The 16,786-nt window shown below is 44.3% G+C and overlaps 1 protein-coding gene across 1 annotated transcript; it reads left to right on the forward strand.

Moving 5' to 3' along the window:
* Nucleotides 1-227: 227 nt before the first annotated feature.
* Nucleotides 228-16,508, forward strand: LOC311042740 (uncharacterized protein). Its single transcript, XM_084053707.1, has 13 exons — nt 228-525; nt 2,634-2,752; nt 3,867-4,165; nt 5,881-6,001; nt 7,072-7,193; nt 8,526-8,612; nt 9,090-9,179; nt 11,023-11,111; nt 12,602-12,818; nt 13,675-13,797; nt 14,695-14,860; nt 15,618-15,706; nt 16,024-16,508. The coding sequence occupies exons 1-13, from the start codon at nt 436-438 to the stop codon at nt 16,128-16,130; spliced, it is 1,719 nt and encodes a 572-aa protein (XP_083909833.1). The 5' UTR covers nt 228-435; the 3' UTR covers nt 16,131-16,508.
* The last annotated feature ends 278 nt before the right edge of the window (nt 16,509-16,786 follow it).

Below are 16,786 nucleotides of genomic sequence, written 5' to 3' on the forward strand. Positions count from 1 at the left end.
AAATATTTCCTTTCTAAATGTATGATTCGTGTGGAACGAGTTACTGTATGCGAGAATACAAGATACACATTTTACTATACAAAACGACAGTTGTTGTTATTCCATAAAATATAAATAAAATAAAATAAAATAACCCAGCGCAGTCCCTCAATGGTCCACACGATGTCACTGTAAGGACAATCTAGTCAACGTCACCATCAACATCCGGCAACAGCGACACGTCTCTCTCTCTCCATATATACAGTAAATCTATGTCTCTCAGCCAATTCGACGGGGAGCTGAAACGTAAACACATGTATCGATTTATTTATTTATCTCTCTGAACTTTTCTTAAAGTGGAATGCTGTGGTGCCACTGACAGGCAACAGGCTAGATTAGAACACAGTTCTTCACATTCCTTTAGTTTAGATATCTTAGGTACAGTTTTCAGATCAGATGGGGGAGGTGAGGAAGCTGCAAAAGAAACTGAGACAGATTGAGAATCTGGAGATCAAAATCACTCTCAGTCCAGAGGAAAGACTTAAGGTACTGAAGACTTCATCATCTACTTGTGATTCTGTAAATCCTCGATGGATTTCCCCCCGCTTGTACAATTATACACTGATTTATAACCACAGTCTGCTTCACGGCAGCACATGATGAAGAGTGAAACTGGATTAATCACAGGGATAGCGACAATCAGCCCATCTTTTGTCCCCTGCCTTACTATACAGCAGGGGTCTTCAACAGGGGATCCTCAGACCTACTATAGGGGGTCTGCCAACCTCAGAGCTACTGTAGGGGGTCAGCCAAATCTTTGTGTGATAGGATTTGTTTTACATTAACTACTTGAACCCTAGCATCTCTATTCTAAGGGGAACAGTAACCGAAAATAGCAGATCTACAAGCTTGTAGGTCGGCCATTTTGGTCAAACCAAACCAAAGAGGTTTGGTTTGGTGTGTGTTGGGGGGGAGGGAGGGAGGGGGTACTAAGTATTGAGAGTTTAAGTGGTTAAATGTCTGAAATGAACAAAAAACCACACTGATGATAGTCTATGAAGCTATCTCTGAAATCTAGGAAAAAGTTTAATCTGCAACACAATTATATGCATAGTGGGGGTCCATGCTTCATCTCTCTCTCAGCTAGGGGGTCGTTGGGCTGAAAAACTGTGAAGACCCCTGCTATAGAGACTATACTGCATATCCTGTGACACAAACTGACACAGCCATAGGTAGGCTAATACTTAGGTATTACATAGATATAATTGTGTAATTGTACTGTGTTTACTTGTAACAGGCATAGGAAAACAAGCCAAGCCTAGGCCTATTTGGTTTAATGAAGGGCACTTTATGCATGAAAAGGTTGAGAAGCAGGTTTCTGTGAAAATTTAACGAACAGCAATGATGTAACACAAACAGAAGGATATGTGATTAACATGAATTCATAATAACAGCTGCTGCTGAATACATAATTGACAGCTCTGCACCAGAGTTCAGAAACCCATACTTCCAGTAGAGTTCACCAGACAGAATAAACAAAAAAATAATAAGACACATTCTTAATTAACCAGAAAATCTGTGATTCCACATTAAATGGAATGAATGAAATGAGATTTAGGCAGTTATAAAACACAGGAAAGAATACAGAAAAAAGATACAGCTAGGAGTTAATAAAATAGTAATAATACAGTGTAAGCAGGTAGTAATGCACAGTGATTAGGAATGAAGTACCAGAAACTAGGACATCTTGGTATACTTCAGAACTCTTCCATGGCCCTCTGCACTTGGACCACCTAGGATTAGCGTGGGTATGAGATGTTACAGGTATAGATACGATGTAAATGTAGTCAAAGTCCACTAATAGTATATTAACAGTACTGAAAATGTATTCAAAGTGCACTAACGGTATATCAACTGTATTAACAGTGGTATTAACAGGTATAAGTATAGCCAACGTGTACATAGACAATCTATACTCACTAGTGTGGGTAAATAAGAACAGTCACAGTGGATAGATAGTGAGAAACTATTTGTGGTAGTTAATGAGCTGCAGTTCTTTGGTGAGAAAACCTAATCAACAGCCTTCCGATGCTTACATTACCCAGTCACACTGACTGTGCATCTTAATCACATCACAGATTCGGTTGTACTCTGGTTTGTTATTTTGGGAGTGCTGAACTTATTTTGACTCAATGGCTATACTATTCTGCTTTAGCCCTAGAGACCCACTTATAGAGTCTTAAATTCAACATTAGTTTTCCTTCCTTCATTCACAGACTTAATTCATAACTCATACACAGTAACTCTGCATCAAAAAGCTGCTTGGCATAATGAGTGCATATTACAAGCTACAACCCAATGAATAAAGCAAGGCAGATTATGTTGGTCATGCATATGGAGTTAGTGAAGTAATTGCCTTATATCATGTTCCACCTCTGAAGTTAATGAATAAAGTGAACCAAGCTATGTCACGCTTGTAAACAGATAGCGGGCTCATTGCCTTGGTGTGCACACACCGTGTCGCTCAATCGATGCTCAGTTGCAAGTTGTCAACTAATGAATAACGCAAACCTGAATATGTTCCTCATGCATATGAACAAGCTACGGTGGAGTCAGTGCCTGCCGACCAATCACCTGCCTCCTCTCCTCCTTAGATCTCCAGGAAGGCGGAGCTCCGTTCCAGATTGGCTGGACTGGTGCTGCAGCTTTCTGGCCCTCAGCAAACTCCTGGGATTGAGGAAGAAGGAAATAAGGAGAAGATGAAAAGACAAGTGTAAGTAGGCAGGGATAAGAGATGCGGGAGTCACAGAAACGGGAAGAAACGAGGGGATTGGTGTGGGCACCGGACAGATGGCGAGAGGCGTAATTCTTCAAAAGCATTAACATTCCCTTTGAAGGCTTTGATCTGATTTTCTTTATTTCTTTATTTTTTTTCTGGAGGTCAAATCATGTCATGCTTAAAACAAATCTTCCTGGGTTTTGTACCACATCATGTAGACCTCACCTAGGGTTTCCAGCCCTGTACATCTGGCCCCTTGGGGGCCCTCCTGGGTGCAGATCTCATCTTGAACCCATCTGAACCCATCTGTTCGTATAATAACCATGGTCATAATCTTTTACATGCACAGAATTTCTACCCACGTTTGCTCTATAGGGCTTTTAAAATGTTCTGCTCCACTGTTGGTTTGCATATTACCGTTCGATGATTTGCTGAACATAATTCATGCACTTTTTTATTTTACCTCTACAACATCATGAACGAGGGACTACAACTATAGCAACTATATTGAATGAAAATATATTGTTGGTATACCAGTATTTGTTTTGGGGGGTATTTTTAAGCCTTTATTTGATAGTTACAGTGGAGAGAGACAAGAAATGCGGAGAGAGTAGTGGAGTGACATGTAGCAAATGGTACGGCCGCCGGCCAAAAATCAAACCAGGGACTAGTTGATGAGGGAACTTTCCTCACACGTGGTACAGTATATGCCCTACAAACGCTTGGCTGTTCGATCACCCTGGCATGCCAGTATTTTAAAGGTTGTAGTTATGCAAACAAAAATAGCGATATATATCATTGTTATGTATAATTTATTGTATCTTTCTCCCTCTGCATGGATTGTAACTCGCAGGACAAAGTGGTGCATGAACTCACTGCTGGTTATTGCCTTGTGAATTCTCATACTCTACCATTTAATTCTCTCAATCTGTCTCATACCCTACAACATGCCTGCTGCTTGGTTAGCACTTGTGTTCTTTGGAGGGCCCTTCAAAACATTCCACTCTACAGTTGTGCATGCTGTCACGGAGGTTGCCTCGTATCGTTTGCATATTGATCAATTCGTTTGACGTTCTTTTTTCCTCTTCCCTGTTCTGCTTGAGCACAGGGAGGACAGCTCTAGGGCCATTCCATCACAGATGCCTCCAGCCTCAAAGATCCCTAAGGGGGAACCAAGCGCCCAGGTTGTGCGGCCAACGCTGTCTGGCTCGCAGACAAACACAGAAACAGAGGAGGGGGGAGAGATCCAGGTGGGATTAGAGGGGGGGAGATCAGAGACAGGCAGAAGGCGAGATACAGAGGGAGCAGCCAAATTGTCAACCCACTGCCCAGATTTGTCAGAGGGCTCTCCAGCCCCGACTGCCAGTGCACAACCTAGGACGGGAACACAGCAACTTGAGCAAGAAGGTGGGCTAATTGGCGTGGAAAGGATGTTATCTATACTATAAGAATCTGTTGTGTGTGTGTGTGTGTGTGTGTGTGTGTGTGTGTGTGTGTGTGTGTGTGTGTGTGTGTGTGTGTGTGTGTGTGTGTGTGTGTGTGTGTGTGTGTGTGTGTGTGTGTGTCTGGCATAACTCGGATAGCGTTCGACCGCCCGGTCTCAAACTATTCATGCGTGTCTCATGTAACTAGAACAATCGGACCACCGGTTAACGACAACCGAAAAGTCACAAATATTTGTATCTGTCGGCCCACAGGTCTGATTACTGTAGTCCCAATTTTTAGAAGGTGGCATATCTGTTTCCTGTTCCAGTTAATTTGTCCCATAGCTTCGTTTGATTTGGCTTGGCAGCAGGTTTGAACCGGAAAAACATATGACACCTTTACATGTGTTTCTAGCTACATGGAAACACATGTTCACATGGGGTGTAAACATGCCCCCGTTACAACCCCTAATTACTACCACTACCACTATTACTACTGTTATTATTATATACTACTACTACTAATTATTAGAATAACAGCTTGGCTGTTGATGTCTGTGGATAGATTATACATATGTGAGGTTTCTCAAAATACCAAGGGGTTCCAAAAAACAATAACACAGAATCAAGGTGACGAGCAAAAACAGCCAGAGAGTAAATTATCAAAGAATAAACTGCAGTGATAGAAGGGTACCGTACGTAAACAAGAAATAACAACATAGTTGTGTTTCCTTCATGAATGTCCCGAGGAGGTTCTAACAACCTTACCAATCTGACCTTCAAGCTGTGTCTGCCTCCCTGAGGACACAACTCATGCTGCTGTGAGTGTACTTCCTCTGAGCCATATTAGCTCATGGCTCCACGGCTCATCCATATTGAGGAACACTGGGGTGTTTTATCTTCAGTTAAGCTAACTTATTGGTTTTAAAATGTTTTGTGCCAAAGCACATCAAAGGGCAAGTCAAAATCTCAAGGGACACCTGGATTCTTATCCATGCAAAATAGCCTTGTAATATCGCTATATAACACTATTGACAGAAATCGTTGTTTTCAATTACCATCAGTCATGCTTCATTGTAGGTGTCACCAAGCAAGCCTTTTTTACACTCCTACAAAGCAATAGGTGTGTACGAGAAGACCAATCTGGGGCCAAAACGGTAACAGAAAAAACTCCTGCACACTGTCTTCAAATGCAAAAAGTTTTGATCCTAGACCTGGATCAGGTTATCTCAAAGAACAAATGAGAGAGAGAGACACATATTTATTTCTTCTTATCAAACCTACGGTGGACCAATCCGGTCATGCCACAACGTGACATTACTCATTAAAATGTTTGATAATGTCATAATGGCAATAGAAAGGCAAAACAACACATCAAGGAAAAGCAATAATATAAGGCTAAACTAATTGGTGCATATGCCCAAAACAGGGACAGCTGTTTATTTAGGGTTTAGAATTTGTGTCTGTATTTGGAAATGAGTGCGCACACTGATATAGTAAATTGAAAGATAATTCATAACTTTCAGCATACTTGTATATATGTATTGCATTACAAAATCCCAAGGCACACCTGGACTTGTCTCCCGGCACACCAGTGTGCCTCGACACACCGTCTGGGAACCAAACAATAGTCACTGATGTGTCAATACCACTAACAGCGCAAATTAGTTTTCATTCACGTTCTCCTCCCTCTCTCAGACACTTTCGCATCGCTCCAGGCCCTCTGGGAAAAGGCCCGGTTCCGCCTCAGACTCCTTGATGGTCACAGCGACATTGTCACCTGCGTCGTTGCCATTGACAACCTGGTGGTCTCCGGGAGGTAGGTCCAGGGGGGGGCCTCCGGTAGACAAGACAGATCTGCAGAATGAATAATGCAGATAATTATGTCTGATATGCTGTGTGTGTCTCTCTCTCTCTTTTGTTTCACTTCCTGTCTTGTTTCTTGTCTCCCCAAACCAATCGGTTTCCTTTTATTTCTCTCTCCCTATCCCCTCTCTCTGTCCCCATCTCTCTCCATCTGTCTCTTCCCCTCCTGCTCTCTCTCTCTCTCTCTCTCTCTCTCTCTCTCTCTCTCTCTCTCTCTCTCTCTCTCTCTCTCCCTCGCTCCCTGACAAGTAAATTCCTCCTACTCTGATAACTCTGCTGAGGTCTAGTGGTTCAGGTTGAATGCATTTAACCTTGCTCTCTCTCTCTCTCTCTCTCTCTCTCTCTCTCTCTCTCTCTCTCTCTCTCTCTCTCTCTCTCTCTCTCTCTCTCTCTCTCTCTCTCTCTCTCTCTCTCTCTCTCTCTCTCTCTCTCTCTCTGTCTCTGTCTCCCTCTGTGAGGTCCCCTCACAACACCTCTCCAATAAAGTGATTATACCTTTTGCCCGAAACACATGGCACACATTTGGGCTCTCTGTGCTCTCTGTGTGGCAAATTCATGGCTGTACGGGTCCATGTGTGCACTCTTTGCAGTTAAATTAACAGTCAGGCGTTTGCTATGTACAGACTCATTAATTTGAACTTGAACGTGAACTGATAACACAAAGCCTGCATTAATAATTCATTACAGAGGTCTCTGTATAATGACAAGTAGTGCAAATTTGCTTTCAGTGTTTAAGAATACGATAATGGATAATCTCTTTATGGCTTTTTTGTCCTACAGATGAGTAATAACAGGTGCTTCACCTCTCTCTCTCTGTGTGTGTGTGTGTCTGTGTATCTACCCTTGTCTGTCTCTCTCTCTCCCCCTGTCTCTCTCTTTCTCTGTCTGTCTGTCTGTGTGCGTGTGTGTGTGCGTGTGTGTGTGTGTGTGTGTGTGTGTGTGTGTGTGTGTGTGTGTGTGTGTGTGTGTGTGTGTGTGTCTCTCTCTCCGTCTCTTTGTCTTTGTCTCTCTCTCTCTGTCAAGTCGAGATACAACATTGAAAGTGTGGCATGTCCCTACGGCGACGGAACAGAGGAACCTGGGAGGTCACAGCAGGGGGGTCACATGTTTGTCGGCCCCTCCCCCTGAGTACTGTAGGAGGCTAGGTAATGTCCGATTTATACTTATTTGTGTGCCATGTATTGCACTGAAAATAGCTGATCTTCAAGCTCACTAGCTACATTACATTACACATGGGAAGAACACGCACGCACGCACGCACGCACGCACGCACGCACGCACGCACGCACGCACGCACGCACGCACGCACACACGCACACACACACACACACACACACACACACATCCACTCAGATTAATGGTGATGGTCTGATAATTACAGTAGTAACTCATCAGATTAGAGAGAGATAACCTTGGAGGATACTGACAGACAGATGGACACACACACACACACACACACACACACACACACACACACACACACACACACACACAGACGCATTGAGGCTAGCACCGAGTGATGGTACATCTCCAGGTGTAATAATTATAGAGATAGTTCATAAGATCAAACCCGAAGAGAGAGGAGAGAATAGAGAGAGAGACAGACAGACAGACAGACAGACAGACAGACAACCTGGGCTGACCCTCTCTAGTCTCTAGCCACCAGCCGTCTATCACTCCATTTTTAACGCCCTCTGCCGGTCTCTCCCTCCCACTCCTTCACTCACTCTCTCTCTCTCTCTGTTCAATAGTGAAAGAGATAGTCCCTACTGGAACTGTACTGCAGAACAATAGTACAAACTGAAACCATACTCAACAATAGTCCAAACTGAAACCATACACAACAATAGTCCAAACTAGAACGATACAGAACAATAGTCCAAACTGGAATGATATAGAACAATAGTCCAAACTAGAACGATACAGAACAATAGTCCAAACTGGAACCATACAGAACAGTAGTCCAAACTGAAACCATACAGAACAATAGTCCAAACTGGAACCATACAGAACAGTAGTCCAAACTGGAACCATACAGAACAATAGTCCAAACTGGAACCATACAGAACAATAGTCCAAACTGGAACCATACAGAACAATAGTCCAAACTGGAACCATACAGAACAATAGTCCAAACTGGAACCATACTGCAGAGCAGAACAATAAGTCAGACTGGCAGCAGCAACGCACTTTAATTTAATGCTTGGATAATGCTGATTATTGTTTCTGATCATGTGTGCTCCCTCAGTCTTTCCATCTCTCTCTCTCTCTCTCACACTCTGCCTCTGGCATCCCTCTGGCCATCTCCCCTTCTTCTCTGATTTTCTACACCATCACTTATTTATTCCCCATGTCTTCCCTGTCTGTCTCTGATCCTCCTTTCAAAACGGTTTCCCTTTCATTTCCCCTACTGTTCTACCCTGGTCCCACCTTGCCTGTCTGACTGTCTTCCCTCTCTGTCTGTGTGTGTTGTGCAGCACGGTCCCTGTCTCTATCAGAGAAGGAGAGATTTATCCTGAGTGGCTCAGTGGACTGCTATGTGAAGATCTGGGCCTTAAGCACTGGTAAGAACACACGCACACGCACACGCACACACACACACACACACACACACACACACACACACACACACACACACACACACACACACACACACACACACACACACACACACACACACACACACACACACACACACACATGCATGCAGTAATGGACTTACAAATATTTATAAACATGCATGAAGTCATGCTGAATTAAACATGCAAAGTCATGTGTAGCCCATGCCTGCAGGCTCGACTGCACGTGTGCGTGTGCACACGTGTTGGTGTGCGAATGTGTGTTCATATGTTTATGCACATATAAAGCATGCATCTTTCCACGTGCTAAAATGTGCTAAAATATGAATCGTCTTCCCTACTAGGGGCATGTTATTGAAGTGTGTGTGTGTGTGTGTGTGTGTGTGTGTGTGTGTTTACCAGTCTGTGCACACAGCTTGTGGTAAATTGACAATCTGATGAACATTTTTCTCTTGCCTTCAGGCCATTGTATAAAGTCCATCTACACCTTCAACGCTGTTACCGCTCTCTGCTTTGTGCCTGAGGGTTCTGGCTACATAATCACTGGATCAGGTACATGGGATTTATGTGTGTTATGTTTGTTTCTGTGTGTTTCTGTGTGTGTGTGTGTGTGTGTGTGTGTGTGTGTGTGTGTGTGTGTGTGTGTGTGTGTGTGTGTGTGTGTGTGTGTGTGTGTGTGCGTGTGCGTGTGTGACGTGTGTGTGCGTGTGTGTGAGCGAGAAAGAGGAGGGGTTCATAGATTTGTGCGTGTGTGTATCAGGAGAAGGTAGGTTTGTGTGTGTGGAGAGTGGACAGTTTATGTGAATGTATGTCTTTGAGTGTGTGTGGAGTGTATTGATTTGTGCATGTGTTTGTGAAGTGTGTAGTTACATGTGGGTGTATTTAAATGTGTGCTTGTCTGTGCACCATAAGATATTGGTGCAATTAGCTTGCTCTGTTTGTGTGTGTGTGTGTGTGTGTGTGTGTGTGTGTGTGTGTGTGTGTGTGTGTGTGTGTGTGTGTGTGTGTGTGTGTGTGTGTGTGTGTGTTGAGCATAATATATTAACAGGTGCATGTGTGTGTGCGTGCGAAAAAGGGTGTCAATGGTACAAACAGTGAGAAGAAAATAATTGGAACAGCGAGCTCATCTATGTCTTTGTATCTCTGTCTGTGTGTGTGTGTGTGTGTGTGTGTGTGTGTGTGTGTGTGTGTGTGTGTGTGTGTGTGTGTGTGTGTGTGTGTGTGTGTGTGTGTGTGTGTGTGTGTGTGTGTGTGTGTGTGTGTGTTAGGGCTGGGCGGTGTGTGTGTGGAGTGTGGAGTGTGTACTGTAGGTGTAGTGCAGAGAGCTGGAGTCCATGACACAGTGTGTAGAGCATAGAGAATAATTAGAACAAGTCACAATGTTCTAACTGTGTGTCTGTCTTTCCGTCTGTCGTGTGTGTGTGTGTGTGTGTGTGTGTGTGTGTGTGTGTGTGTGTGTGTGTGTGTGTGTGCACACGCTCAATATGTGCTTGTGTGTATGTATGCATGCACGCGCGCACGCACGTGTGCACATATGCTGGCAGCAAACAGGCAGCCGCATGTGTGTGAACACACGTGCATGCGTCACACACTCCACAAACCTATGCTTGCACGTCTGCTGCTCCCATATGTTTTACGAGCGAGCCCTTTAACAGTGTGTGGGCAGCAGGCAGTCACCGTGCCTCCGTCAGGGGCAAGAGTGAGCGACTGAGTGGTTTAGTCACACATGGCCAGTGGAGCAACCGGCTGGCTCACGGCAATAGGAATGGACAGCTCTGGTGGCGGGGGGGCTCAGGTGGATTTCTTTTTCACCAGTACCGGTAGTAATCACTTCCAGTCTGCTGCCTACAGCCCGGCCGATACTGGATTTTTGTGGACAATACCGATATTATGGAGTAAAAGAAATGGGGTCTGGGTGATATGGACAAAATCTATTATAAATACAAATATATTCAGTATAAATATTGTTGCTCTCGGATGGCCAAAACAGTTACTTTTCAGGATATAAATGCAAAAATAGCAGTGCGTTTTCAGCTTGTAGATCTTCTGTTTTTGCTACTTATGTGTGACAACTGTAGCATAACAAATTAATTCACGAAAAAACAAAATGTGAAAGTATGGAGATAAGAGGTTTTTGCCCGACAGCAACGTTATAACATAAAATATCTAAATATAAAACAAACTATAAACTATAAAACATATTGCCGTATATCGGACAAATAGGCTACGATATATCTGTGATAGCCAATTATAATATATACAGTATACTATAGGCTGATATTGGCTGACAGATATATTTGTTGGGCTCTAGCCCACATTAGCCCCCTCCCCGTCCCCCCTCTCACTAATTCTCTCGTTCTCTCTCCCATGTCGAACCTTCGGCCTCGCTCCACAGACGCCGGCAAAGTTCAAGCCTGGAGCTGGCACACCTTGGAGAACTGTCAATCAATCAATGCTCACCAGGAGGCGGTCACCTCCATCCAGGTGGGTGGGGTCACACAGCCATCTGTCCCCATGCAGAGTACAGTACCGTAGCTGTTTGTATTCACCGCTTATTTATGCTTGGTTAGAGCAGTGGTTCTCAAAAAAAAGAAAAATCATGACAATTGTAGGATTTATGTCAGTTTTATGTTTCTGTTTTTTAACCACCTAAGCTCTACTTCATTAACTGAAGCCCCCCAGGCCCCCTAGTGTTTTTTTCCTCTTCACCTAATATTTTCTCCAAAAATAGCCGATCTACAAGCTCACAGTGCTTCTCAACACAAAGTGTTCTAATCTTGTAGATCTGCTGTTTTCGCAGAATGCTTGCCCCAGAAAACAGGTGATATCTTTTTTATTTGATGGTATGATGAAGAGAGAGGGAGTAGGGAGATGGAACTGAATGCAACTCTGGTGTGTCCGTATGGTATAGTAAAATGTACTAAATGAGTCACCACGGCACCCTTAACCGAACTTAATTTTGTGTGTCATCAGCGTTTTTCCCCCTCACACACAGTAGTGACGGCCCAATTTTTAGGTCTATTATGGGGAAGAAAGCCAGGAATCTGTCAGCCAGCCAATGTATTTCTGCGTGTTAGGAGTCCCTTAAGCTGCTTTAACACACCTAATTATTTTTGGTGGTTTGCATGGACTGTGGTAAAAAAAATAAAAAAATAGGCTGTTCTTTCTCAAGGAATCAAACGGCTATATTGCTCCACTTTTATCTTCAAGCAGGCGTTCCTTGTTTACTGCTTTCAAAGATATCTGTTGAGATGTTTGCAGTGCAGCGGCTCAGCCAATTTGTGAGCGAGGAAAGGGTTTTTATGGATATTGAAAGCCAGGCTGCATATGCACATATTTTGCAATTTGCAATCATCAAAGCACACGGCACAGAGCCTGGTTCTCACCCTCCCTGTTGTTTATCATGCAAAAGCCGCCAATCCATTTATGACCTGGAGTGGCATGAACACACGCACAGGCATGCACACACACACACACACACACACACACACACACACACACACACACACACACACACACACACACACACACACACACACACACACACAGACACACACACACACACACACACACACACACACACACACACACACACACACACACACACACACACACACACACACACACACACACACACACACACTGTGTTTCAAATGTACATTTACACAATAAACACACCTGACCTATGTGTTCAAATATGTCTCTTGTCTCAAAATGTCTCTTTTTCATACACAGACACACCTACACACAAAAACGCAAATTTTGCATCATATTCTCACACATTTTAAAGCAGTGGGATTAAAACTGTTGTTGTACACACTCTCTCTCTCTTACACACACACACACACACACACACACACACACACACACACACACACACACACACACACACACACACACACACACACATCTGCACTAACTCCAAGTCTCCATGACAACTGCGATGTGTCCCCTGTGGCCCTGTTCCTCCACAGTCTCAGGGCCCACTGGTGTTCAGCGGCTCAGCCGATGGCGGTGTGTCTGTGTGGGAGTGCCTCTACTCGGACCATGACCCCCTCCGCCTGCTGCACCACTGGACGGCCCAGGTGACCGGCTGCGGGGGAGGAGCCCGCCTGGCCCTCAGTCCCCGGGGCGACCGTGTGTTTGTGGCCCACGGACGAGCCTGCGTCCGGATACTTCACTGGAGGACCGGTGAGTCTGCACTGGCTGCACGGGGGCGGGATGGTTTATGTGTGAGGAGATGTCTGTGTGTGCGGTAATGTGTGTGTGTGTGTGTGTGTGTGTGTGTGTGTGTGTGTGTGTGTGTGTGTGTGTGTGTGTGTGTGTGTGTGTGTGTGTGTGTGTGCGTGCGTGCGTGTGCGTGTGTGCGTGCGTGTGCGTGTGTGTGTGTGACACAGACAGAATTAAGAACAAGAGAAAGTGTGTTTGTATTTATGTCAGTGTGTGTGGGGACTGGGGAAGATGTGTGTGTGTGTGTTGTGTGCGCGTGTGTGTGTGCATGCGTCCGTGCGTGAGTGGATGCGTGTGTGTGTGTGTCTGTGTGTCTGTGTGCAGGCCTCTCTAAGAGTAAAATCAAGCAACTTGCAAAGTACTGCTGCATACTGTATATGCTGTAATTGGAAGCCTGTCTATGGAAAAGTCAATGTTTTCTGAACCCACAAGTAATTCATACATAAATTATATTGCTGTATTGTTTGATGAACTGATTGTTTGTATTGTAATGAAGTACAATGTTTGCAAGTTTACTTTTATTTATTGCTGCCAAGAATAATGAAGAGAGTCAAGGCATAAATTAAGACTTAATATTTGACTCTTTCAATGTTACTTGTTTAACTGTCGATACAAATAAAGAAATCGTGTGTGTGTGTGTGTGTGTGTGTGTGTGTGTGTGCGTGTGTGCGTGCGTGCGTGCGTGCGTGCGTGCGTGCGTGCGTGCGTGCGTGCGTGCGTGCGTGCGTGCGCGCGTGTGTGTGTGCGTGAGAGTGTGCGTCAGAGGGACGCTATGAAACAGTGAACAGAGACATTAACATCTGGCCAATTATCACAGGGACTGTATCCAAACTGACCAATCACAGCAGTATCACCGGGGTAACGGACTGTGTGCATCAGACTGCGGGCCTTCTAATTGGCTCCTGCTACGATCTGACCAATGGGGAGAGCTCTCTGAACTGTGAGTAGGACAGAGTAAGCCAACATCAGCTACAGTCCAAACACAATATTGGCCCTGTTGGGAGGAAATCTTGTATGTCCAAAATTGTTACTTTTCAGGAAATGAAAAATGCAATTATAATACAATTTTTTAAAATAATTTAGTCTCCATTCATTTGGGTTATTTGTTGTCACTATTTGCACATAATGTGAAATGTGCCCTCTGCATTTACCCATGGTAACTATTAGGAACAGTGGGCGCTATTAATACAGAGCCCTGGGAGCAGTTAGGGGTTAAGTGTCTTGCTCAGGTACACTTCAACACTTAAACTAAGCGGACTGGGGGGCAAACCATGGACCTTCTGATTCCCAGATGGCCTCTCAACACATTCAGCTTTGGCCGCCCTTGTACTTACAAGCTCACAACGTGACAGGTTGTGGCTTGTGGGCGTGTAGATAGGCTACTTTCATTACGTTTACACCATCACACAGGTTCTGTCGATGATACTGTATAGTGTATATGCACGTTACCTCACATTGGAGTTATCCAAGTTCAGTTCAGTTCAGCTGAATGTACTTGAAAGATATTAGAACACACAGAAATAAAATCAGAAAAAATCACACTGTAATGGAATGATAAAAGCAGAGAAATGAGATACAAATGGCTTTATACTTTCCCTTGCAAGCCCATGGGGCTTATACAAACATCTCTCACTACAAACTGACAACGAAACGAGAAAATCAAACAGAATTGTTCTCAACTGCGTTCTCATCTCACCCACGCATAATTTTGCCTCTGTCATTCTTTCTCTCTCTCTCTCTCTCTCTCTCTGATCTGTGATTGTTTGCCAAAGTACCTGTTTCTGTCGCTGTCTCACTCTACCTCTCTCTCTCTCTCTCTCTCTCTCTCGCCCTCCAGTATTTTCTCTTCCTCAGTGCAGGTACCTAGCCTCACTGACCAGCGCAGAGGCTCCCAGAATCCTCTGCTTTGCGGCATGGCTAACCGGGAGCGGAGGTCACCGCTGGGTTACCGGAGGTCACAACCTCATTGTGTGGGAGCAGCTTCCCAAATCTGGCAAGCAGAGGTGGGCGTACCAATATCCTGTCAACCTCTACGCTCTCGAAAATATATGATATTTAATATACAGTCAGTACCATAGCATTTCCTATTTATTGAGGCAATAAATAGATAAAGAAGACAGTGGAGAGGGAGCTAGTTCATAGGAGGCACAAGCGAGATTGGATTCCATTGTCAGATAGGAATCATGATCACTGTATGTACTGTATGTACGCATATTTAACTGGTGGTTATTTGTTGTACTCATTTGCCTTTGTGGAATGTTTGCTTCTAAAATGGGATACATCCCATTTGCCAAAATATGAAGCAAGAAATTGTATTAGTTGCATGAAATCATTGGCAATTCTTTTTTTATTTTATTTGAGTGGTTCATTTAAATCCCCCGTTGGAAGAATGATGAATATTTTACAAACTGAATCCTCATCATCTGTGTAGTATTCAACTCCAGGGCTGGGGGGGCCAGAGTACTGCTGCTGGTTTTCTAGTTTTCTAATGATGGACCTAACTTAAAACGTCTGATACCAGGTGAATCCAATTAACTACTTGGTAGAATAGGAAGCCGTAATGCCCCAGGATTGAAGTTTCAAAACCCCTGCCCTTTTAAGGGAGAAAAGCTTTGTAATGAAATTAAGGCAAACGTTCCACAACATCTACATAGCCTTTTGAGAGCATTTCACGGTGCACATATAAACCCCAGGATTCAAACATTTCCTCCTTTTTTTCAACAACATATTTAGTGATTAATTAATTGTGTGTTGTCACAGGGGTGATGTCACGGCAAGGCGAGACAGCCGATTGGAGGACGTACTGTTAGAGTCAGAGGGCGATACTGAAGATGAGGAGCAGAGTGATGGTATAGCACACACACGCACGCACGCACGCACGCACGCACGCACGCACGCACGCACGCACGCACGCACACACACACACACACACACACACACACACACACACACACACACACACACACACACACACACACACACACACACACACACACACACACACACACACACACACACACACACACACACACACACACACACACACACACACACAATTTCCGAGCCGTGATTGTCATTACCAAATGAAAAAAATGAATAGAGGTGATTGATTCATACTGTGTATGTTGTGTGACCGACTCTTACACCCACAATCCTCTGAACCCAGATTACGATGAGGATGACGATGGTGCCAACGATGAAGAAAAAGACTACCAATCCCATAATGCAGCGGAGGCGCAGTCTGCCTCTTGGTTCCGCTGTGTTCTTCAGTGAGCGGCAGTCTCATGCTTTCACACACACACACACACACACACACACACACACACACACACACACACACACACACACACATGGACTATAAGACACTACGCCCCACAGCCATGAGAAGAGGAAGAGAAGAGGAAGGGAGTGACAGCTCAGAGAGAGAGAGATAGAGAGAGCTGCGTGGTGGTGGTGGGGAGTGACAGATTGAGTGAGTGTCAGCGACGGCGAGAGAGCATACGGAGCGCGGAAGAAATTGAGAGGAAAATAGAGAGAGTGCGAGAGAGAGAGAGAGAGAGAGTGCACATTGTTGTTTCCTTGTGTAAATGTCATTTAACATGTACAGTATGTTGTAATAAAGCTGTCACAGTGTGTGACTCTCTCACTTTCTGAGTGTATATAATGTGTGTTTCTTTTGACTTGACCTGCTGTTTCGAGAATGTCTCTCGAAACATGTCTCTCGAAGCTGGTGTCTGTTCGACCTTCCAAAAGCCGTGACTTTTTAAACATTTTTTAGAATGTCTTTTTTTTCATGTAATTTCTCCCTTTTCTACTCCTCGTTCTCCCCTTTCTTGCTCTCGCTCATCTCTCTCTCTCTCTCTCTCTCTCTCTCTCTCTCTCTCTCTCTCTCTCTCTCTCTCTCTCTCTCTCTCTCTCTCTCTCTCTCT

Source organism: Gymnoscopelus microlampas, assembly GCF_963454915.1.
Source record: "Gymnoscopelus microlampas genome assembly, chromosome: 3".
In the NCBI taxonomy this organism is placed as follows: Eukaryota; Metazoa; Chordata; class Actinopteri; order Myctophiformes; family Myctophidae; genus Gymnoscopelus; species Gymnoscopelus microlampas.

What these genes read in the sequence shown, in the direction of transcription:
- LOC311042740 (XM_084053707.1), top strand. Translation starts at nt 436, where the DNA reads ATGGGGGAGGTGAGGAAGCTGCAAAAGAAACTGAGACAGATTGAGAAT. An exon ending in GAGAAGATGAAAAGACAAGT is followed by an intron (nt 2,753 to 3,866) that starts GTAAGTAGGCAG and finishes GCTTGAGCACAG; the next exon opens with GGAGGACAGCTCTAGGGCCA. An exon ending in AGGCGGTCACCTCCATCCAG is followed by an intron (nt 11,112 to 12,601) that starts GTGGGTGGGGTC and finishes GTTCCTCCACAG; the next exon opens with TCTCAGGGCCCACTGGTGTT.